This window comes from Anolis sagrei, chromosome X (genome assembly GCF_037176765.1).
Source record: "Anolis sagrei isolate rAnoSag1 chromosome X, rAnoSag1.mat, whole genome shotgun sequence".
Taxonomy (NCBI): Eukaryota; Metazoa; Chordata; class Lepidosauria; order Squamata; family Dactyloidae; genus Anolis; species Anolis sagrei.
The window spans coordinates 86691727-86716911 of NC_090034.1; the positions used below are offsets into that span (position 1 = coordinate 86691727).

General features: G+C 41.6%; 3 protein-coding genes across 6 annotated transcripts in view; 2 read left to right on the forward strand and 1 right to left on the reverse strand.

Moving 5' to 3' along the window:
• LOC132780337 (polycomb protein SCMH1) overlaps window positions 1-6013 on the forward strand; it is a 38823-nt gene extending 32810 nt beyond the window's left edge. For all 3 annotated transcript variants that reach the window (XM_060783986.2, XM_060783985.2, XM_067460650.1), the window contains one exon: window positions 3997-6013. In XM_060783986.2, the coding sequence (XP_060639969.1) occupies window positions 3997-4122 (126 nt within the window). In that variant the 3' untranslated portion in view covers window positions 4123-6013. The remainder of the gene's footprint in view (window positions 1-3996) is intronic.
• Window positions 6014-6110: 97 nt separating this feature from the next.
• SLFNL1 (schlafen like 1) lies at window positions 6111-17466 on the forward strand. The gene is made up of 4 exons (XM_060783989.2): window positions 6111-9409; window positions 10210-10810; window positions 13044-13715; window positions 16631-17466. Exons 2-4 carry the CDS (start codon window positions 10367-10369, stop codon window positions 16748-16750), a joined length of 1236 nt encoding a protein of 411 aa, XP_060639972.1. The 5' UTR covers window positions 6111-9409; window positions 10210-10366; the 3' UTR covers window positions 16751-17466.
• Window positions 17467-17553: 87 nt separating this feature from the next.
• The window catches only part of CTPS1 (CTP synthase 1), a 30782-nt gene continuing 23150 nt past the window's right edge, over window positions 17554-25185 (reverse strand). For both annotated transcript variants that reach the window (XM_060783988.2, XM_060783987.2), the window contains exons 15-19: window positions 24162-24217; window positions 23985-24081; window positions 22680-22824; window positions 21348-21438; window positions 17554-18559 (exon numbers count right to left, since the gene is read on the reverse strand). In XM_060783988.2, the coding sequence (XP_060639971.2) occupies window positions 21354-21438; window positions 22680-22824; window positions 23985-24081; window positions 24162-24217 (383 nt within the window). In that variant the 3' untranslated portion in view covers window positions 17554-18559; window positions 21348-21353. The remainder of the gene's footprint in view (window positions 18560-21347; window positions 21439-22679; window positions 22825-23984; window positions 24082-24161; window positions 24218-25185) is intronic.

Below are 25185 nucleotides of genomic sequence, written 5' to 3' on the forward strand. Positions count from 1 at the left end.
TCCCATCCATCATTTAACTCCCTTCTCTTTTAATTATTCCTGTCCATGGAATCGCACTCAGTATTTCCTTGAAATTCCTGAAGGCAGATCTCTTCAAGTCTAGAATGCATGTTTGACTTCTCTTAGTTTCACCCTTCCTTTGTATCTCAAATTCCTGGAGCACATGGGCACTCCTACCTAAGAATCTCACCACTTTCACTCCATTGACCAGATCCTCGGTATTAGTTAGGATTAGATCCAGAATAGCTGATCATCTTGTTGCCTCTTCTACTTTTTGGACAATAAAATTGTCTGCAAGGCAAGTGAGGAATTGGTTGGATTTTGTACTCCTGACGAAGTTTGTTTTCCAACAAATATCAGAGTAGTTGAAATCCCCCATTACTACTTTCTGCATGTTTGGTCATCTGGTCAAGGAAGGTTTCATCCAGTTGGAGGTCTGTAGTAGACCCCCACAACAACATCTTTATCAGTCCTCATTCCCTTCTTATCCAGATGCTCCGAACCTGGTTTCTAGGATTGAAGTCTTGCATCTTTTCACAGATGTAAATATTTTTTGATATATAATACTACTCCACCCACTCTCTTGTTTCTCTGAAATAGGTTATATCCCTCCATCGCTACATTCCAATTATAGGACTTGTCCCACCAGGTTTCAGTAATGCGTATTATATCATTACTGTTTTGTCGTTCTAAGACTTCCAGCTCATCTTGTTTATTTCCCATGCTCTGGGCATTAGTGTAAAGACATCTAAGCCTGTGAGACATTCCCCTTAGCTGTTTATTTGAGGTTATTGTCCTCTCGCTGCTTGGTCCTTGTTGTGTTTGTCCAATCCTCTCTTTGGCCTTTTGGCTGTTCACTCCAGGCCTTGATAAGGTCTTCACTCCAAGGATATTGTCACCCTCCTCCACACAACCTAGTTTAACATCTGGTTAGGATTGCCAGTCTCTGAGCAAAAACATTCCTTCCTACTTCTGTGAGGTGCAACCCATCAAGTGCCAGTAGCCCATCTTCCTGGAAAAGCAGACCATGGTCCAGGAAGCCAAATTGTTCTTCCTGACACCATCTGCAGAGCCAGTTATTCACCTGTACTATTTTTCTCACTTCCTGGGTCACATTGTACAATGGGGAGGAGAGAGGAAAAGAACATCTGTACATTAAGATCTTTTAGCTTTCTTCTAAGTGCTTAAAAATCCTTTTTAATCTTTTGTAGACTATGCCTTGCGGTATCATTGAACCAACATGAAAGGTGGAGGGTCAGTGGGCTTGATGAGTTTGCTCAACTGCTGAGTTACATGGTGGATTTTTGTCCCAGGGAGGCAGCATATTTATCTAGACATCCCACTTCTCTTCTTCTCAGGGGAGGAGTCACCTGTGACCAATACCCATCTCATTTGAGGATTGACAGGGTCCTTTCCTATAAGGTGCTCTGCAGATCTCCTGAAAACTGACCCTGTTGAAGAACTGGATTGTGTCACTCTAAACTGGCCTCCTCAGAGACACCCCCCTGCATTCATCAAGGATTATCCAGTCCAATACACCCTCATTCTTCCTAGTGTGTTCTTGCTCTGCCTCATCTGCAGTTGGGAAAAGAACCTCTACTTCATTCTATAACTTCAGATTTCATGTTTGTGAACTGTCCTCTTCCCCAGTGACATCCCCCATGCATTGAACCAAGGATGGTCCACTCAGTTATATCTAAGAACTCAAGTTTTTCTTAGACACAGCCCGGCAGACTATTGTAGATACACAACTCACATCAGTCGGACATGCAGGGCAAGGCTATGAGAAATCACTTCAAATGCAGAGAATGCTGATGCTTGGAAAAATGTGATATTTAGAAAAAGAAAGAGGACCAGGCATCATTCTGTGAATCCTTCTGTTAATCTAGAGTTACACAATTGATTCCAAATTCTCTCACCAGTAACAGATAATGAGGAAATACAACACCTTGGGGAGAATGAGAGGTTTCTTAATGTCCTTAAGTGTCTCACTACGGGCCTCGAGTAAGCTGATTGCACTTGGTACAGATGGAGCTCACTAGATGTTCTATCAAGAAGATGAACATCCCACAGGTCCTGCATGTAATGTTGATAAGATGACCAGATTTGCCATAGTATTATCCCAGATTAGCTCTATCCCAGCCCTCTCTTTCAGGCTTCTGCTTATGTTGAAGCATTAACTTAGTAATGCGTTAGGCCTAGTACATCTTAAATGTGTTAGAGAATAAAGCAGAGCATCCAAAAATAAACAGGATGCTTAAAGTTGAGGTTTCATGAAAGGGAAAAATTATCCAAGCACTACATCTCTGTGACACACATGATCTCAAATCACACAGCACATACTCTCCATACTAAAAGTGTCAGATGGCAGAAGTCAGATTCAAAAAGCTAGCAATAGAAAAGTATCCATTTTAAACAACCAATCAGAATGAGAGCAGAAAGAGAGAAGAAAAAGAGACATTCCCAACTGTCATTGAGGAAACATGGAGGAAGGGAAACTTATACTAAGCTAAGAGATCATCCAGATTTTGGAGATTGATGTCACCTGTACGCAGATGATGCTGCTTCTAAGGAGGCTGTTCTTGAACCAGGGCTTGGCAGCTGTGATGGTCTGGATGAGAGCAAACAAATTGAAATTGAATCCATACAAGACAGAGATCCTCCAGGTTGGTTGAAAGGCCAAGCAGGGCATAGGGTTACAGCCAGTGCTGGATGGGGTTACACTCCTCCTGAAGGAGCAGGTTTGCAGTTTGGGAGTGATCCTGGATTTATCGCTGAGACTGGAACCTCAAGTTTCGGCGGTGGCAAGGGGAGCTTTTGTGCCAGTTGCACCCATACCTTGGAAAGTCTGACTTGGCCACAGTGGTCCACGTGCTGGTTACATACCGTATAGATTACTGCAATGTGCTCTATGTGGGGCTACCTTTGAAGACTGTTCGGAAGCTCCAACTGGTTCAGCAAGTGGCAGCCAGGTTGCTCACCAGAGTGGTGCTCAGGGAGCATACAACTCCCCCGTTGCACCAGCTCCACTGGCTGCCAGTCTGCTACCGAGCACAATTCAAAGTGCTGGCTCTAGTCTATAAAGCCCTAAAGAGTTCAAGCCAAGGCTACCGGTCTAAACGTATATTCCCCTATGAACCAGCTCAGAGACTAAGATCATCTGGGGAGGGGGCTGTTCTCGATCCCACCTGCCTCACAAGGGGACAAGAGGCAGTTGTGGAACCCTCCTCCTTAGCAACATCAGATGAGCCCCCTCCCTACTTGCCTTCAGGAAGAGAGTCAAAACCTGGCTCTGGGAGCAGGCTTTCAAAAATTAGAGCAATGCAGTGTTCCGAATATATAATTATGTGCAATTTGACCTTGGAATGGCCTTAGACCTTGAACTCTGGATGGCGTGTTTTTAACTTTGAATGTATTTTAGTCATGTCTAATATGTTGTAATTTTTAGGTGAATTTGTTTTGAGATACTGTGTATGTGCCATTGTAAGCCGCCTTGAGTCCCTCTGCTGGGGTAGAGAAAAGTTGGAAATAAATATGGCAAATAAATGAGCTAACTAAACTGTTCCCAGGGACGGCTCAACCCGTTACGCAAAGTAAGCATTTTCAGTATAGTTGATTTTGCCCAGGGGCGCTCTTGAGGCACTCTTGGGGAAAAATAGACCTTGACATATGCGAGTTGTAGTTACTGGGATGTATAGTTCACCTAAAATCAAAGAGCATTCTGAACTCCACCAATGATGGAATTGTACCAAATATGGCACACAGAACTCCCATGACAAACGGAATGAATATATATATATATATATATATATATATATATATATATATATATCTCACAATGATTGGTTGGGGGGGGGGTGCCAAAATACTGTTTGCTTACCGTTGAAAATTACCTAGGGCCGCCTCTGACTGCTCCTAATTGAGGACTTGAGGCTTGGGCAGTGTGGGGTTGAATTCCAACAAAATGTGTGTTTTTTTCTCTCTGTGTGTTTCTAGGAAATTGATGGCAAGGCCTTGCTATTATTGCGCAGTGACATGATGATGAAATACATGGGCTTAAAGCTGGGTCCAGCACTGAAACTCAGCTACCATATTGACAAGTTAAAACAGGGCAAGTTCTGAAGAATAAAGTGTCTTCCTGGCACAAGTCTTGCAAACACCAATACAGACAGGTAACGTAAACCTGAATTTCAGACAGGTAACGTAAACCCGCATTATAGCACTACAAGAATATCTTCGCTACCAGAGAAAAGAAGGTTTTATCCTAGAGGAAGACCCCGGGCACGCCAAACCTTCAGATGAGACTTGCATACAGCTTGGCCTGTAAGGATCAAGGTTTCCTCGACTTTCTGCTGGTGGGATTTAGGACCGTAGGCAACCTTACAGGGAAGGTGAGCTTGTTTTGTATCTGGAGCTCTGGAAGAGCCGCATTTGCCTTGGACGTCGCTGTTGGGCCCTTCTTTGCACCACGTTCTTTTTCCTGCCCGTCTCAAGGATTGTCTTCATGTTGCACAAAGAGTGCATTTTGGCTGGGCAGTGCCAGGAGCTTGTTCCCTTTCTGTGCCATGCAGAAAAGACTAACTGCAAGGAACCAGTTCTTTCATAAGATAACCAGGTGCTGTTATCCAGATTATCCACTCCCTTGGTGTCAGGGATTATGGCAGAGGACGCACCATTCTGCTTGCCCTGCGATCTGAATATAGATTTTTTCCCCTTTGCCTTCATGGAGATAGTAGAGTTCTAATATTTATTTGGAACGAAAAGGGAGGATAATTGTGATGGGCTGAAAAGTGGATCTGTATTAGTATCACTATCACCCACCTTGGAAGCTCTTCAGATAAGTCGGCGGGAAGAGAGAGCTTTCTTTACCCAGATGTCAGGGCAGATTACCAAATAGCCCAGCGCGCCCAAGAATATGATTTTTTTCTACTTGATATTGAAATAGCCGCTGTTTGAGATTTTTTGCTGGGAAGTAAAATTTTCTTATTCGACAGTAGTACCATTCAACATCCCTCCACTTCACACTATGGCTATCTGAGAGGCCGGTGTGGCGTTGACTATATAGGAAACTGGTTTTTGAAATGTTTGTCCACCCCCCGGTGTGAGCAGACGAACTTGACTCAATTTGTATTGTATGTATGCTGGAAAATGTTTAATGTATTTATTTTTATGGCACTTAAGCAGTGACCCCTGCTGTTCCAGAACTGAGAACTTTTCCTGCTAGTAAATGAAAATGAGAAAAGAAGGTCTTAAGCTGGTGCCCCAAAGTTCTGCTTCTCTTGAGATCCATGAATGAAGGCTTCTGTACTTCCAAAAAGCAAAACTATAAGGGCTTTGATTTCCTTACCTACTCCAGACGCTGAACAGTGTGCTATGTCTTTTGAGATGCATAGACACGGGCCTTTGGATTAGACATGTATGGCCTTCCCCATACTATAAACTGGGCATAGGGCAGTGTATGGTACACATAGTTTTTAAGCCCCTTCTTTCATCAGCAGTGGAACTCTCTGCCCCGGACTGTGGTGAAGACTCCTTCTTTGGAGATTTTGAAGCAGAAGCTGCATGACCATCTGTCAGGGGTGCTTTGAATGCGATTTTCCTGCTTCTTGGCAGGAGGTTGGACTGGATGGCCCACGAGATCTCTTCCAACTCTAGGATTCTATGATTCTTTACTACCCTTCCTGTGGATACTTCTTCCTCTCTCATCAGGCTCTTCTCGAAGAGCAACTTTTTGGACTGCTCCCGAAGAAGAGATTATAGAACCTAAAATTTAAAATGCAAAACCAAGTGAACGCCCATGTCTAAAATAGATCTTAAGCCAGTTGTGGGAAGGAGCTTACTGCAACTCAGCCAACGCGTGGCTTACCTGGGGCAGGGTTACAGTCTTTCTTATTGCTGTCTGGCTACACAATCACATTTCTGTGAGCAGGAAGCAGGGGTGATCCTGTCAATATTTTTTCTGCACTTACTCTGTTGATTTTGTTTATAAATAAAAGAGGGAAAGAAAATGGTACTGGTGAAACTCCATGGTGATTTGTTTACTTGATCAAGGCTACAATGTGTATTTGTAACTTTAGTGAAATAGGGAGAAAGTGATCGATCTACCTAGCACAAATTAGTGGAGGCACCTGATTCCTGAGGTTCTAGGACACTGTTCCTCAACTTTCCTAATGCCACAACCCCTTAATGCAGTCATGTTGTGATGACCTCCAACCACAAAATTATTTTTGCTGCTACTTCATAACTGTAATTCTGTTACTGTTATGAATCGTAATGTAAATATCTGATATGCAGGATGTATTTTCATTCACTGGACCAAATTTGACACAAATGCCTGATACACCCAAATTTGAATACTGGTGAAGTTTGGGAGGTGGGGGTGGGATTGATTTTGTCATTTGGGAATTATAGTTGCTGTGATTTATAGTTCACCGACAATCAAAGAGCATTCTGAACTCCACCAACAACGGAATTGAACCAAACTTGGCACACAGAACTCCCATGACCAGCAGAAAGTACTGGAAGAATTTGGTGGTCATTGACCTTGAGTTTTGAAGTTGTAGTTCACCTACATCCAGGGAGCACTGTGGACTCAAACAATGATAGATCTGTTGAGAAGCCGGCCAATCACAGTGGAGGAGGGCTTTTGATGGGAGGATTCGCCATCTGTTTCCAAAAAGGAAGAGGATAGGCAGAGAGATCTTCAACCTTCTCTGCGAAAGGGGTTCCTAAGACAATCAGAAATATATGGTCCCTGATGGTCTTTGGCAACCCTTCTGAAACCCCCTCATGACCACCCCAGGGGTCTCAACCCCTAGACTGAGAAATGCTGTTCTAGGACAATAAGAAGTTGCGGCAACACAATTCCAATGCCAGCAGTTTTATGTGAAGGAATACTCTATGCCCCGGAGTGTGGTGGAAGCTCCTTTGGAGGCTTTCAAGCAGAGGCTGGATGGCCATCTGTCGGGGGTGCTTTGAATGTGATTTTCCTGCTTCTTGGCAGGGGTTTAGACTGGATGGCCCACGAGGTCTCTTCCAACTCTATAATTCTAATATTCTAATTACCAATTTCCCACTTGTAGTCCTACCCACTTGGTTGTTCTTAGTCACATGTCCATGCCATACACAGAAACCCCTTTGTAACTTAACATTACAGCAACTATCTGGAGAACTCCTTATTATCAACTTTTTACATTACATATTTGTTAACCCATTTAAGTGTGACCAGGCAAATTTGGGCCTGGTTCTTATATCATAAAACTAGAGAATGACTCTTCCTACACAGTTCTGCTTCCCATGCTGTTTCCGTAAGATAGCATTCAGTACCCAGGGCTAGGAGAGGGATGAAAGCATCTAGGCAGCTAGAAACTTTGAGGACAACCCTAGTAGTCTTCTCTCAACTGCAGAATTGCAGGTAGGTGCTGCCGGGGTGCCCTCATTCCACCTGTGCCCAGTAAATGGTGGTTACCCGAAGCCTAACACTAAACCTAACTCTAAACCTTACCCTACCTTTCCCTAACCCTAACCCTTACCCTAAACCTTATCCTAACCATCCCCTCCTTTCTATCCTTCTACCAAATGCAACTACGAAGTATATTCCCACCCTCAATGTACCACTCTCCCCCCTCTCACTCCGCTCCCTCTCAAGACCATGTGGTCCCTTCCCTTATTCACAACTGCCGTTGCGGAATGTGCGTAACGCTCAGAGCTTCCGGACCCAGTTATCACCCTGGTTTGTTTGTTTGTGAAGACTCCTGCAGCCTTGGTTGTCTCTTGGGAGGCGTTCCCTGCGCTCTCACGAACACCCGCATGCATGAAACGGACTGGAGGTGTATCACCAAAATGCCTCCATACCTCAAATGCCAGAGCGCTGGCTGGGCTTTCCTCACTCATCTTCGGCCTCCAAACAAGAAGAGCCCCCCTCACCAAGTTCCTGGTTCCAGAGGCGCTTCATGGCAAGGGCAGCCACTGGGCCCAGAGGCACTGCCACCACCTCATGCCTGCCTGCTCCCTTTCTGGCCTGCCAACCTTGGCTTTTGGGTACCTCACTCCCACCCATGTGCTCATCCCTTCTTGGAGAGGTAGGGCACCAGTTGGATCATTGTGAGGAAAGGCTTGAAGTCAATTTTGGGACCCCCAAAGAGGGCTGCAACTATTACACAGTGACAACTATTAGGGGTGAAATACAGTATATTGTTAACAGGATCCTGGCCTTGGGATGCTAACATTGGTGCAAATGTCATCCATATTCTAAACAATCATTTGCTATTGAGGCAAAAAACGTGTGCTCGGTGTTACTAATGCATTTTTGTGCTGTTTCCAGAGCACATAGTGAAAACTCTGTAATGTATAACTGAGCCACTAGAGATAAACTCAAAGCTTGTTGTTTAAAAGAATACAGAGGCGAAACAAAGACAATTTGACTAGTTTTAAGGTAGTTGCTGTACAGTGATGAGAATTAGATGTAAATAATGTAAATAAATGGTCTGTTTGACACAATTTATGATCCAAATGGACACTCATTTTCCTTGGTTGCTGCGGTCCATATATGTATTTGCCAGGGCTCTGTCACCAGAACTATGGTGTGCGTTCTCAATCTTGGGACCACCTGTGAGCACACATCAGAACTATACATCTATGACCTCACAATTTCAAGCTGTGGAAAAGATAAGTGGAGGTGCATGCCATAGACTTGCTATAGCTAAAGGTGTCAAGAAACCTGGACTCTTGTCTAACATGAATACTCATTCCTTCCATGGTAAGTTGAGTTTTAAATAAGTTGAGTAGTAGAGGGATTCAACCCGGGAAAAATATTCGCTTTGGCTGTGGCATCTACAAGTTGGCGACATGACATATTAAGTGAATGAAAGCAACAGTGTTGCCTTCATAGGAATCCTTCAAGTTCCTTTCCATCATTTAGCTAGGGATTTGGAACATGAAATCTCAGCACTTTTCCACTATCATGAACCTGGACATAGTAGCAGCTCTTTAGAAAACAGCTGTAGAACCTGCTTTCAGAAACAAAATAGTCTACTTGCAGACCTCTTGGTGATCCACATATGTTTTTCAATACAAAATAGTTTAGCAACAGCAACAAAATGGGGGTTTGTTGGGGGTTTCCAGGGGATTTGTGTGTATATATATAGACAAGTCCAGGTGTCGCCGGGTTGTTTAAAATCTCTGAATGTATGGCTTCAGATTCTTTTGCTGGTGAATTTCAAGAAGCCAGCAAAAGAATTAAGCATAAATAGTATGAAAATATTGTCACTGAAAGAACTGTAAAAACTAAGTCATGAATTTTGTATCTCATTTGACAGTGTAAGCACAAAGTAACAAACTTAGTGTTTCATCGCTTCTGTTGGGCTTTGCATATGCTGCAGGCATGAATGTAAAGAATAATTATGGAAAGGTGAGGAAGCTTTGCTATTTACAATAAATTGTTTTTTAAAAAAGGAAACAGATTTTAGAGTGGGTTTGCTAGATTTATGGAACATTGATCAGATGCAGTGCCGGGCTGTAGCACAACTGTTAAATCGCCAACAACGATAAGATCTAGCAAATCAAAACGTTGCCAGTTTGAAGCCCCAGGTCAGCATGAGCACCTGACTGTCAGTTCAGCTCAGTTTACCTAAGCAGTTTGAAAACAGAGCTGTAAGTAGAGAAATTAGGTGTGTGTGTGTGGGGGGGGGGGGGGGGTGGTATTTAACGACGCCATAAAATGAAAAAGATCAGAAAATGCCCAGCAACCAAGAGGAAGGATGGCTCTTTGTCATAGAGGATGGTGTGACAACACCTCCCTATGGCTGGATTAGAGCGCAACCTCCAAGGCGCCAAAAAGCTGGATGTTGACACAACATACCTCCTTTCTGTCTCTGTCCTGTCTATCCAAAATAGCACTGAATGTTTGCCATATATGTGCAATGTGATCCACCCTGAGTCCCCTTGGAGAGCTAGGGCAGATTATAAATAGAGTGTTATTATTATTGTTGTTGTTGTTTTTATATCTATTTAAACTGCCCCATATAAGAAGGTTAAAAGTAGTCTGCCACACTAAGTCAGCAATGATCAGCTAGACCACAGTCCTCACATCGATGTAATGTAATGATTACCAGAAGCCAAATGTTTTCCTGACAGGCTTTGATGCCATACTGTGGCCTTATCAGCCACAGATCTTGTAAGGACTTTTCTTTCTTTCTACCCCGTCCATAGGAGCAAGCCAGAAAAGGAGAGGTCTTTCCAGCATAAACTTCTAAAAAAAACAACAACATGAATGTTGAATTAAACAGATCAAATCTGCATCATGCAATATTGCAGTGAAGACTAAGATCCTGTCTCTAGAATTTTTTCACATATTTGGGTTCGGAAAATGGAAATAGCAACAACTCCGGAGGTCATAGAGGAAAGTGCAGTACCAGCTAATAGTTTTGATCAGTATCCAGAGAAGGCATTGGCAGATTCTAAGGCTGAAGTGAAGGAAGAAGATGATTGTTCTGGTCAATGCTATGTCCTCTACATTGGAAACTTGAACCCCAAGTATTCCCGTGAAGTCCTCTGTGGCATGCTGAAGGATATCCTTGGCATGGCCGGTGTCACTCTTCAGAGACACCACGTTGAAGTGGTAAAGAAACGCAAGCAGGCACATGCCTTTATCCAGGTGGGAACAGAAGTCAGGCTGGAACAGGTCTTAAAACAGTTACTACTCGCCTCTGACACAGAGCAGCATCTCACCAAGGAACTTGTGAAAAAAGGAAGAAGTCTGCTTGTAGGACAAGGCAATAAGTTTACATTTGGTAACAAAGATGGGGGAGAGGTAAGGTTGCAGAATAGAGATTCCTCTCCTGTGATAAGTCTCAAAGACAGTAGAAACAAGAACCAGGAAACAATCCTGATGTGTTCTCAAAGTTTTCTGAATAACTAAAAGTACTTCACTTGTGCAATGCTGAGAGGTAGGAGAAAATAACTAGATCTAAGCCACATATAAGGAGCCCCCAGTGGCGCAGTGGGTTAAGCACTGAACTGCTGAACTTGTTGACCAAACGGTCGCAGGTTCAAATCCGGGGAGCGGTGTGAGCACCCACTGTTAGCCCCAGCTTCTGCCAACATAGCAGTTTAAAAACATGCAAATGTGAGTAGATCAATAGTTACCGCTCCGGCGGGAAGGTAACGGCGCTCCTTGCAGTCATGCTGGCCACATGACCTAGGAGGTGTTTATGGACAATGCCAGCTCTTCGACTTAGAAATGGAGATGAGCACCACACCCGAGTCGGACACGACTGGACTTAATGTTAGGGGAAAACCTTTACCTTTACCTAAGCCGCATTTGTACCCTACATTAAATATTATATTTAAATCACCTTACAAAAGGAGATTTTGCTCCACATGAGAGCAGTCTCAATTTGGGAACGGAGTCTGAGGCTCACCGTTCTCAACAGACTCCTTCAATCCCACTCGGGTTCCTCTGAAAGATCTTAGGATGCTCACCAGAATCCCAGCTATACCCCCCTCGGGCGGGATGGACCTTGATGGGTATGATTTTGACCCCTGACTCCTCCACCTCACTCAATTAATTAACTGAGATGAAGACACAACGGTTCTTCTTCATGGTCTCTGTGAATGCACACCAATGGGTTAACTGCACTCACACAGTGCAATTCTTAACCTTCTAGAGCTCTGAAGGATACTTTTTGCTGGTACTGCCCCTCACCATCCCTATGTAGACACACTGCCATTGCTTCAGTTCTTTTCTTTCCACATTTCACTAGGAAGAGGAAGCTGCTTTTTTTGATAGCATTAAAAACTATTCTTTTTGTCATAAAACTATTCCCTGGTGGATTAACTTTCCAGGATCCCTTAGATATCATTGGGGGTCCTGTTATTTTTGCCACTAACTTCTCTATTTTTTTCCTTTCTTGTTATTCCTACATTCGCATACTAATTTTCTCTTAATGCTATAAAAACCCCAAATATTTTCATTTTCTTCTTTTAAATCGTCATTAAAGGGCTACCATTCTTCTTCAAATATGGCAGGATCTGGTGATTGTGTAAGCCTTGTCAGTTTGTTCATCTCTGCCACGTGCAATGTTTTTGTAATCCATAAAGCTTGGGTGGGAATCACTTCTTGTTTCTAATAGTACACACAAACAATCCTTGCTGTAGTTACCATGTATAAAAAGAACATTAGGAATTTTTTTTGGGTAGTGTTGAATTTGTAAGTCCCAAAAGAAAGGCTTCTGGCTCTAGTGGTACTTTAATTTCTGGTGTGAGAGAATTGGTCGTCTGCAGAGACGTTGCCCAGGGGATGCTGGGGGGTGTTATCATCCTGTGGGAGGCTTTGCTCATGTCCCATGTACCACTTGGCTGAATGTTTTTACAATCTGCAATTTTTATGGAATCAGCTCAATGGAACAGAGTGTATTGTTTACCTGTGGGTTGACAAATCACACCTTCATATGGTTTGTTGGTGAACTCTTAAAGGTTTTTTGATAATAAATTTTGTTTATAATTTCCTATTGAGTGCTATGAATCCCTCCTTCCATCTCTCTTAGCTTACTAGTCACCCAGTTGTGATTCACAGAGATCATAAAAAACAGGCTGCTTACCTGTAACTGCATTTCAGGTGGTCACCAGTGAATTCACACAACCCTACCCATCCTCCCCTCTGCGGCCAAATGAACTTAGGGGCGGGGGCAGAAACCAGCGCCTTATGTGCACTTGGGAGAGTGGGCAGGATTACCACCAAAAATCTTCTGCCTAGTTTCTGTTCTGCCCAGACACAGAACATCCAGTTGTATGAATTCACAGATGACCACTTGAGGAAATAGTTACACAGAAGCAACCTGCCCTTTCCTTGTCATGGTGCTAAACCTGAAGGTAGAATTAACCAGTAGAAGTATTGCATTACAAGTCCCCATATAGATAATGTAATACGCCCAAACTCCAAAAAGTCCAGTATTCAAGAATAGTACATTCAATTTGCAGTGACAATCTTAATGACATTTGGTTTTGGATCATAGAGTGATGTATTACTCTTGTCACATCTGTAGAGTGACTCTGCTGGGAGCTGCTCAGAGGCTCCTTTGGGAGTACCCGAGAAAAGCAGAAAGGGGCTACCAAACGAAACCCAAATTAACGCTATTAGAAAATCTGCTCCATACCCTTGGAGACTAGTAGACCGACCCAAGAAGTTCCTAAGTGGCACTCGTTCAGACAGTGTCATTGTCCAGAGAGAAATTGTGGGCAAAGAGTGCCTGTTCTATGGAGCTTTCATGGGCAATGAGACCCGGAATATGGAATTCAAGCGTGGCGGTGGTGACTATCTGACAGTAACCTTGAAGCATCACGTGCGGAAGTATGCATGCGCTTTCCTTAACAGTGAAGGAGGCAGTCTTTTTGTGGGAGTGGAAGATAATGGCCTCGTGCGTGGAGTCAGGTGTGACCACAAGGAGGAAGACCGGGTTCGCCTGCTCATTGACTCTGTCTTGAAAGGCTTCAAGCCCCAAGTTTTCCCAGCTGTCTACACATTAAGTTTCATCCCGGTTATCAAAGCTGAAGACACTGGCATCTTCCTGAAAGTTATTCAGCTAAAGATTCATCCTCCCAAACCACACCAAGAACTTTTTCTTTATGAAACAGACCAAGGGGAAGTATACCTGCGACGAGATGGCAGTATTCAGGGTCCGCTCACTGGGAGTGCCATCCAAGAGTGGTGTCGACAGGTAATCTTCACACTGTTTGTATAACCAAGTAGAATATGGGCTCAAGACCAACAGAAGGGGAAATTATCTTCTACTTGTGGAAATTATTCTGTATACTCATATATAAGTTAACCTATTCAAAGAGAAGTAAGAATTTTGGTACAACCTGTAGTAAATGACTAATATTTTCCTCTCCTTTTAAAATGCATGGAGGGAACATCCTTAAGCAGACCTAAAGGGAAAGGGAGAATCTGTTTAATTGAGGTTATTATGTATGTATAAATTGCATAGTGGATCTTAAAATGTCTGCATCTCTACCAGTGGTTCTCAACCTTTCTAATGCTGGGACTCCATTAATACCTGATGTTGTGGTGACCTCCAACCATAAAATTATTTTTGTTGCTACTTCGTAACTGTACTTTTGCTACTGTTATGAATCGCAATGTAAATATCTGATATGCAGGATGTATTTTTTATTCAATGGACCAAATTTGGCACAAATACTCGATACACCCACATCTGAATACTGGTGGGGTTGGGAGGGGGGTTGATTTTGTCATTGGGTGTTGTAGTTGCTGGGATTTAGAGTTCACCTACAATCAAAGAGCATTCTGAACTCTACCAGTGATGGAATTTGAACCAAACTTGGCACACAGAACTCCCATGGCGAACAGAAATCACTGGAAGGATTTGTTGTGCATTGATCTTGAGCTTTGGAGTTGTACTTCACCTACATCCAGAGAGCACTGTGGACTCACAACAATAATGGATCTGGACCAAACTTGGCACGGACACTCAATATGCCCAAATATGAACACTGGTGGAGCTTGGGGAAAACAGACCTTGATATTGTAGTTGCTGGGATCAATACCTCACCTATAATCAAAGAGCATTCTGAACCCCACCAATGATAGAATTGTGCCAAGCTGCCCACACAGAACCCCCATGACCAACAGAAAATACTGTGTTTTCTGATGGTCTTGGTGACCCCTCTGACACACACCCTGCGACCCCCCCAAAGGTTCCCGGTCCTCAGGTTGATAAATGCTAATCTATACCAATAAAGAAAGGGAAAGGAATATAAATGTGAAAAAAAGAATGAGATGCAGGGCAGGCAGAAGAGCAAGAAAAGCAATCTGCTTCTATTAGGGACCCTGAGAGGAAGAGGAAAGACATGTTCCCACCTCATTACCCCTCCCTTGCCCACACCAGAAAGAGAGTGCTCTCTTCTTCCTTCCTTCTACATTCCCTTTTTTTGGCCCAAGAAGCATTTAGCAGTAGCCGTTTGGGGTACTTGAAACAGAGCAGTGATGGTTGCAATTTTTTAATAGGGGCTTCCTGTAATCTCTCTGCAAATCTTGCCAGGCTTGCAAAAAGACTGGGAAGTCTCATGAGACCTATACAGCAAGCTCCTATTAAAAATGGCCACCAGCACTCTGCTCTAACTCCAAGTGCCCAAAATAGCCAGAACTGCAAAAAATATCTGGCATTGGCATATGGATAAATCAACCCATGATTTTTTTAAGTTTTTAAAAAAAGTTTTGACATATTCATGAGTATATACTGTCATCTGTTTCATAGCAGTTTGGTTTACAGCGAGCTTATACAGACAATTCTAAACATTGTCGAAGGCTTTCATGGCTGGAATCACTAGGTTCTTGTGGGTTTTTTCGGGCTATAGAGCCATGTTCTAGAGGCATTTCTCCTGACGTTTCGCCTGCATCTATGGCAAGCATCCCCTCACTACCTCTGAGGATGCTTGCCATAGATGCAGGCGAAACGTCAGGAGAAATGCCTCTAGAACATGGCTCTATAGCCCGAAAAAACCCACAAGAACCTAATTCTAAACATTTTCTCCAGTTTTCATTTCTGTCCTGAGAACCAAATGTTATCTTCAGTTTATTTATAACATAGCTAAGGCCTCTGATATATAGCAGAAATGTGGGCGTGAGCTTTATTTTTACTGCTAAAATTATTTGAAATTAAAATTATTTGATTAATAATATTTAACCACAAGTTATCACATTCATCCCAATTTTTAGAAAACCTGGTACTCTAGAGTCACAAAACAAATACCTGTAAACCCTGGAAAATATGTAATGTCAAAATTGTTCCACTGGCTGTGACTGTGGAACTAAGGTCAAGTCTTGTGCATTTGTATAGGATCACTATTTCTGTTTGTTTAATTCATATGGCCCTGTTTTCATTTTTGAGTACCGCTTATGAAAACAGTGCCTTTCTGAATGAGCTTTTTTGTCCTACATCCAAAACAAAACATACTTTCGTCCCATTGGCAGCAATGGGTGGGCAATCCTATACAAATGCTCCCCTTCCTCATAGTTTTAAGGCTGCTGTTTCCCACTTCAATTGGAAAACCTACCTTGCACCACTGCTTCTGAAGTCTCTTTATCAGAGATTCCTAATGGCTTGCCGGTTGCTGGGGTTTGTCCTCCACCGCACCAAGGATCTCCGATAAAGAGATCTCAGCACAATCCATTTTCTCTCTATACCTATGATGCCGAAAAGTAAGCCTGGAGACAGTACCCGCTCCCACCCGCCTTTCGTATTGAGTTTAGTTTCGTTCTTAGAGGGGGTCTTGCGTATCATGCCATCCAAATGGACGGAGTGAAACTGAAACAAGAATTAAACGGATGATACAGATAGCGGGCCCATGACTACTGCGGCCTAGTAGTAAATTTGAACTACAGATTTCATAAGTATATGGGATTTCCAAAACCTTTAACAACCAACTTGCTGGATGATGGGACTACTAACTGAGTAATCTCTGTAATGGAGGACTGGTTATTGTGGGAATGCAGTTAGCAGCCAGACACAACAGACAAATATTTACACAAAAGTTCAGACAAAATCTCAGGCAAAAAGACGGTAACTTGACTGCATGAAATGGAATGACAACAATTTTGTATATTCTTTAGAAATGGACAGAAGAGATCAAGAAGTTGGAAATGAAAATAGAAAGCTTGCTGGAAGAGAAAGAAACTCTGCAGCAGCACAAACAGCAAAATGCCAGATCTGCATGTTGTGTCCTCCTGTGACAGAGAAACATCATCACTAGACATTGGGTATATCGATATTCACCAGTATAAAGCAAAAGTAGTCCAATAAAGAGCTTGGGTCTAATAGGTTTATTATTTTGTGGCATATGTTAGTCTTGCTGAAGAAAAAATTAACATTTCATTAACCAGCTGTCCTTTCATAAGTACAATTGGCTCTCCATATCCACCAATTCCACCATGGTTTGAAAATATACTCCAAATCTAAATAATTGAACAAACAAACCTTGGTTTTGCCATTTATATAAGGGACACCATTTTAATATGCCACTGAGCATCCATAGATTTGTGCCCTGGAACCAAACCACCAGATAATAAGGGCCTACTGTATTCTGCCAGACCACTACCGCTGCCTATGAGATTTGGAAGTGGCCTCAAAATACTTGAACTTAATAAAATAATTATGCCCCTGCTCTCTAGAGTTTATAGAAATATGACCATTGGAACTCAAGCATATTATTGTATATACAGGTCACACTACTGTGGGGAGATAGGGCAGCCTATACATAAAGGATTATTATTATTATTATTATTATTATTATTATTATTATTATTCTATGGTTAATTATATAAATAATGCAATAACCCAGAAGTAAAAAAAAAGTAGGACAGCATCCAGTCCTCTACAGTTCATTTAAAACACTGAATCATCAGAATGCAAAAATGTCACTATCTAAGCCACCCATGGAAACAATTTTGGATTTTGGTGCATTTTGGATTTCCAAAAAAGGATATTCAAACCTATATGAATAAAAAGGAAGTTAGGTGAGGGCACAGGACACAGATTACTTTCCCCAAGTTTTAATGAACTGAAAACTGTTTGTACACAGGGCATGTTTTATAAGAACACTCTTATTTACTTGATACACAGTGTATAAGCTACATTGGCAAAAAGAGCGTAAATTCTTATTTCATGTAGTTCTCATGTTTGTAAAAGTCCTCTGCCATCCTTTTACTCACTTGCAGGCTGCAGTAAATATATTACTGAATTCCCCCTATGGCATCTTGTATGCCAACACGGTGACGTTTTCTCAACAATGGGGTGACAGAGTGAGGTGGGCCTCCCTTACAAACAGAAGGACTTTAGACTTTTAAATGCAAGGCAGCCATCTCATTGAGAATCCCAAAAGGCAGCTTATGAAAAGTTGTTTTCTTGTACAGCGCCCCCCCCCCCCTTGATACAAGGAATTATATGAGTCCAGGAAACAGGAGTAAAGAAAAATACACCCTTCGCCTGTGCATCTAAAATACTGAAAATTTATACACTCACATTTGAATTCCATTATTGCAACACATTCACTCTTCCTAGGAGGGAAATAAACTAAATATTATAGTTTTAAGAGCAGAAAAATGATATTCCCAGAAAAGGTCTTCAACAGTGGCCATGTAGAAACAAATCCATTACTTTAAAAAGGATTAAGTTTTACAGCCCTGAGAATCTTCCACTCTACAACCCTTTAAGAGTGAAAACAATATATAACTTCCTACAATGGAAGTTCACAGAAAACCTGAATCTAGATATTCTACTTGGCAACATTTATGACTATTCATAATAACATACTAAATCTCACCAGAAATCCAGAATGTGTCTTCTGGCATTATTCTTTGTAAGCTTATAACAGCACATAAGTAGGCACTGGTGTCACCTTCTCAAAGTAAAGTACTAAAAATAAATGTAAAAGAGGGGCAAAAAGGGGTGACATGATTTCTAAAAATAAAATTATAATGGTATAAGATTCCAGGTGTTTAGCCATTGCATCCAAAAAAGGATCTTCTACTCATGAGGTGTATCTGGAAGAGGAGACACAAAAGAGATTATTTGACAACTGTGGCATCGCAAGGTATTGTCTCTTCTCAATCACTTTAAATTTTAACAAAACTCTAAAAAAGGTAAAAGTTTCCCCTGACATTAAGTCTAGTCATGTCTGACTCAGGGTGGTGCTCATCTCCATTTCTAAGCTGAAGAGCTGGCATTGTCCATAGACACTTCCAAGGTCATGTGGCCAGCATGGAGCACCATTACTTTCCCGAAGAAGCAGTACCTATTGATCTACTCACACTTGAATGTTTTCAAACTGCTAGGTTGGCAGAAGCTGGGCCTAACAACAGGAGCTCACCCTGCTCTCAGGATTTGAATCGCCAACCTTCTGGTCAGCAAGTTCAGCAGTTTAACCCATTGTGTCACCAGGGAGAAAACTCTGGGAGATGCTAAGAGTGATTCTCTGGTCCAAGCTCAGCCTTTGTGATTTGTGGCTCAATTGCACTTGGAATCCAATGGCCCTTCCGCACAACCATACAACCCAGAATATCAAGGCAGAAAATCCCACAATATCTGCTTTGAACTGGGTTAACTGAGTCCACACTGGCATATAACCCAGCTCAAAGCAGATAATGTAGGATTTTATTCAGCTGTGTGGAAGGGGCCCAGGTCTCCCAGTTTTAATCTAACACTCTGTCCACATCACCACATTGGTTCTCTCTTTTGGCATATAGTATGTATGATTGAGATATGCACATAGCTTTTTTTTTCTGTCACTGATACACATAAACAGGACACAAAAAAAAGCTCAGAATAAATTCCTCTGGCATCTGCACTAACGCAGGATTCCCTAAGAGATATTTAAGTGGTGTCAGGATCCTCGTAGAGGACTTGCCACAAAAAGGAAACTATTACATGGGACTATTGTGTACCAGAATTATGTTATGTATCATTTCCTTGAACTAGTACATAAGAATTAAGGGTGTTATGTAGTTCTGGGAAGCAACATGATATCTGCTCGGCAGGGACTGTTTCATTTTTAATCTTAAAGATCCAGAGGCAATTGATACTGAAACTGAATGAGGCAGAATGGATCTTAAGGGAGAAATCATAGATCAAAGAACCTGCTTACAAAAAAAGAGAACCTTTAACCTAGAATCTTTTCTTTTTTTTGCATGTTTGAGAGGTTAAAAGCCTTGCAAATGGACATCACCTCAGCAAGACACCAAACACAATTGGGCTGCCCGTATCTTTCAGGAATCTTAGCATTTCAGGAAGTGCATATCTGAAGTGACCATTGTAGGGTAGTACAAATTGTTAGGCCAAAAACATAGTGGAGAACCAAGCCGAGTAAGACAAGTGTTCAGAGTATAGACAAAACTGAAGGAGTAACCAAAAGAATTATAAACACAAAGCTAGAAATTTGAGAACTAGAAAAGCAACCCAAAAATAAGTTACGAAGAAAAGAGAACAGTTCCAAACAGTTCAATTAATATTTCATCCGAATGGTGCACTATGAAGGTACAGATAACCAATTTTTCTTCATCAGAGATCACCAAGAGCCAGTTAGTGCGTTTCTGCACCATGCGCTGAAGACCCTTCATGTGAATACACAGATCCTGTTGGTGGAGGCCCTGTGAGATGATAACATTGTATTTATAATTGGTAGAATATCCTGCCTTTCTGTATCTGTTCAGCTCAAACTCCAAGCATGAAGCTGGAAGCAGAGAACGTATTTTTCCAGGGAGAAGTTAAAGGAAAAAATGTGGTCTTTGTTAGAACTTTGGTTTAAATGTAATAAAATATTGTTTGTAGTTTAAACTCTGTGTGTGGTATAGCAATGCAATCCAGTGTAAGAGTTAAATGCACAGAGCTGTGCTTGATTCCTACAGCGTAACTTTGAAATGTTCTGATAACTACATTTGTTTACATTCAACAAGATCAGATTACCATGTGCTCTCAGCTTCCAGCGATTTACAGCTAGCAAACCGATGTGTTTTATTTTGCTCCTGTAAATAGTTTGTAGTCTAGATTTACAATAAAGTAAGCCACTCCAGTCTTTAGAGTTGATTTAAAGTTGCATGGTGAATTTATTTTCCTTGTGCTCTCCATGTGGATGCCAGAGGGTCAAGAAGGATTGAGATAAGAGAGAGAGGTAATTTATCTCAATAAATCAACAGTCTTGGAGTGAGTGAGAAAGAGAGCTTGGTTCAGCATCTATGAGGAATGGAGGCAAGCACTAGACTGGGGGATATCATAGGATTGTCCTCCCACAAGAGAGGAAGAGTTCAGTCTTGACAGTTGCATCTGTCAAGTAGGAAATTTAGGTACCACTTCTGTGGAAAGGCTAATTTAACTGATTTACGAGGTCATAAAAATCTCAGGGAAGTATGCAAAGAATGAGGAAGTACTTCATCAGTGTCACAAACGGACAATGAAGCGACAGCTCCCCTGGTGGACAGAAGCTGGAATGTTAAATAGCCTCTGAGTGTCTGTCTATATATGTTGTGTGTCTATGGCATTGAATGTTTGCCATGTATATGTACATTGTAATCCGCCCTGAGTCCCCTGCGGGGTGAGAAGGGCGGAATATAAATACTGTAAGTAATTAAATAAATAAATAAATAGTCTCCAACTGGTCAAGGAGCCTGCCTGTTGGAGCAAGTGAGATGAACATCCAGATACAGGATATCCTCTGCTTGGTGCAGGAGAAAATTAATTTCTAGAGCAAGAAACATCCAAAGAACTATGTGCCACCATTACACTTGAAGAAGATGCAAAAGGAGGAAATCTTTAAAAAAAAATGAAGGAAAACATTACCTGCAATTACTCATGATTTACTGCAGTAAATTTCAATTCTGTCATCTCGGAGTCTGGCGAACTACTTCCACTTCTGTCACTGTATGTATCCCTATGAAGAAAAGATTTCTGCATTTCAGCGTCACCTCTGGATTCCCTTTTATATGCAAAACACCCACTATGAGAAACAATATAGTGGAAGCATTAACATTTCCATACAAGTCTGGTTTGTTTACATGGGCTGACTCCAAGCTGGAAACGGTTCTCGGTTAACCCGCCAAATAGTTAAAGGAGAATTTCAATTTGATCTTAATGTTCATTTAAACTTCCCCAAATACTCCAGAATGTCATTCCTGAATACTAAGGAAATTTAAACAGTAGTTTTTAGATACCAGCCTCAGCCCTAGAATGTCATACTTGCTTTTAGCTTTTGAGAATCCTGATGGTTGCAGTCCCATTTGTGGCTTACGTCAGGATCTGTCTGGAGGATTTGGTATGGATGTCTGACCCCAACCCCCAGATTGAGAAATGCTGTGTTACAGGGACAACACATAATGCTTACCAGCATTTGTTCTTTGTAGCTTGCAAAGGGGAAACATAACATTGTTCTGGTAGTAAGATGCAGGAGAAAGCCAGATACCTTAAGGCAGTGATTCTCAACCTGTGGATCCCCAGGACTTTTGGCCTACAACTCCCAGAAATCCCAGCTAGTTTACCAGTTTGTTAGGATTTCTGGGAGTTGAAGGCCAAAACATCTGGGACCCACAGGTTGAGAACCACTGCAATAAGGAAAGCCATACACTGCAACACAAGCACACAGAATAAAAAGCACAAGTCCTGAGCACATCTTCTTCAAATTTGTGGGCATTTCCTTATACAAACCTGCCCAGGCCCTGAGATATTCAGGAGAGGGTCTTCTCTCTGTACCACTACCACCACAAGGATGGCTGATGGGGGCCCGAGAGAAGGCTTTCTCGTTGACTGCCTCTAGGCTCTGGAACTCCTTGCTTGGGGAAGCCGAAATGCCCCCTCCCTGCTGTCTAAAACCTTTTTATTCAGATCCACAGGGCTTCCTTCCAGACAGACCCTATATCCTAGGATTTGATTCCAGCTTTTCTGCTTTAAACTGGATTATATGAATCCCCACTGCCAGATAATCTGGGGTAAAGAGAAAACCTGAGATCAGATTCTGAGACATAGGGCCTGTCTGGAAAGGTCCTTTCTGTGCTGGGGAAAAAATATTATACAGGCTGAAAGTTTTTGCACGCAACAAAAATAAAGTATCATTTTCAGTTTGCACACTCCACATAGAACAAACTGCAAAAGCTCAAAGTAAAACTCAACTGAACATACCTAGGAGAGAGTCTGCAACCTTTCTGTAGATAATGTGCGAGCCTCCCTGCAGAAGCCAGGAGGAAACCAAAGTAAGGGGGAGATGGCTTTATAGGCCTGGACAGAAACTCTGGATGATACTGAACACCAACAAAAAATGGATGATCTAGAAGAAAAAAGTATATATCCTTGATTAGGTTAGTATCTGAAACAACCTCATTTGGCCAAAGATAAACAAATACAGTATAATGTTATAGTACAATGTAATATATAATATTAATATTGTGCTATGATAATAATAATAATAATAATAATAATATTGTATTTACTTTTTATTTGTAAGCCGCTCTGAGTCCCCTTCGGGGTGAGAAGGGCGGCATATAAATGTCGCAAATAAATGAATAAACACATCAGTGGTTCTCAACCTGTGGGTCCCCAGGTGTTTCGACCTACAACTCCCAGAAATCCCAGCCAGTTTACCAGCTGTTAGGATTTCTGGGAGTTGAAGGCCAAAATATCTGGGAACCCAAAAGTTGCGAACCACTGGTCTACATCCAGGGAAGTCACGCTACCCCTCTATTCTGCCTTGGTCAGACCACACCTGGAATCAGACTGTGTCTAATTCTAGGCACTGCAAATGAAGGGAGATGTTGACAAGCTGGAATGTGTCCAGAGGAGGGTGACTAAAATGATGAAGGGTCTGGAGAACAAGCCCTATGAGGAGCAGCTTAAAGAGCTGGGCATGTTTAGTCTGAAGAAGAGAAGACTGAGAGGAGATGAGAGCCATCTATAAATATGTGAGGGGAAGTCATAGGGAGGAGGGAGCAGACCTGTTTTCTGCTGCCAGACTAGGGCACAGAGCAATTGTTTCAAACTACAGGAAAGGAGATTCCAACTGAACATTAGGAAGAACTTCCTAACTGTGAGAGCTGTTCAGCAGTGGAACTCTCTGCCCCCAAATGTGGTGGGCGTCCTTCTTTATGGGCCTTCAAGCAGAGGCTGAATGGCCATCTGTCAGAGGTACTTTGTGTGCGATTTTCCAGCTTCTTGGCAGGGGATTGGACTGGATGGCCCACAGGGTCTCTTCCAATTCAATGATTCTATCATTCTATCTTTCTGTTATGGCACGAATAATACATGAAACAACAATTTTAAATTCACAGTCTCATATTGGGTCCTTTTTCAGAATTATATTGTTATCTTCTCCAATGCCTCAAAAGGTACTTATTTTCTTTCCCAAAATTGGAATGAAGATTCTTAAATCTAACAGATGCCTATGCATTTTTTTCTTTGATAATGGTACCAAATACCAACCCAAGGGCTCACCTTCCAGCTCAACTATTTCCATCCGTTCTCCTTCAACATCCTGACCAACGAACTTCATACCTTTTTCTTCCAAAGCATTTTTCAATTCTGGATTTACCTACATAATAAAAACAGCATTGCATAACTTCTCAGAGAATGCAATGAAAAATTGATCAAGCTCACGTTTGTTTGACATACCTCAAATCTGTGCCTGTGCCTCTCTTCTATATGGTCAATATCTCCATACAGTTTTCCTATCGAGAAAGAAAACATAAGGATTTACTTATCAGAAATTGGTTACCACATTAATACCAGAATGGGGTGGATTAAAACCCTGAAGTGGTCTATTTCTTTCTGTAACACAGCCATACAGCACGGAAAACTTGTATCAACCCAGTAATTCCAGCCATGAAAGCCTTCAACAACACTTATTTCCTTTAAATCAAATTCTAATACTTGCTGTGTACCTCTGAAACAGTAAGAGAAGTCTTACGTATAATCCAATACAGTAAGATCTATCATACACTCAGATTTGACAATAGAAACCAAACCTAGCATACTCTTGTGAATGGGAGTAACATTCATGGCGAAACATTTCAGTTTACAAAAGTCTTGGCAAAATAAATGGGTATGTTCTTGTTCAGGGGTGTTGCAAATATCTGAATGCAGTCAATGAACATATGCATCCAACAAGCACTACATCACTGCCAGTAAGTAAACTTTAGAAGAGCCACTGCAATATCTTAGAATTGGGTGCAGTGGTGGGGATAGCTTTCTTTTTTCTGGCCTGTTAAATCCAACAAAGCTCATGGCCATGAATGATAATGACAGAGAATGGAATTCCATAGTTTACTGTATATTCGAGTATAAGCTGAGTTATTCAGCCCTTTTTTAAGGCTGAAAAGCCTCCCTCGGCTTATACGCGAGTCAAGGTTATTTATTATTTTACTCTGTTACTATTATTATTACTACATTTATTATTTTATTCTATTTATATTATTATATTGACATTATTTTACTCTATTATTGTTACATTTATTATTTTACTATTTATTATTATTACATTTATTATTTTTTATTATTATGTTATTACATTTATTATTTTACTCCATTATTATTATTACATTTATTATTTTACTCTATTATTACTGTTATTACGTTTATTATTTTACTCTATTATTATTGGAAGGATATATAAGCACATTTACATTGAAGGTTAGAA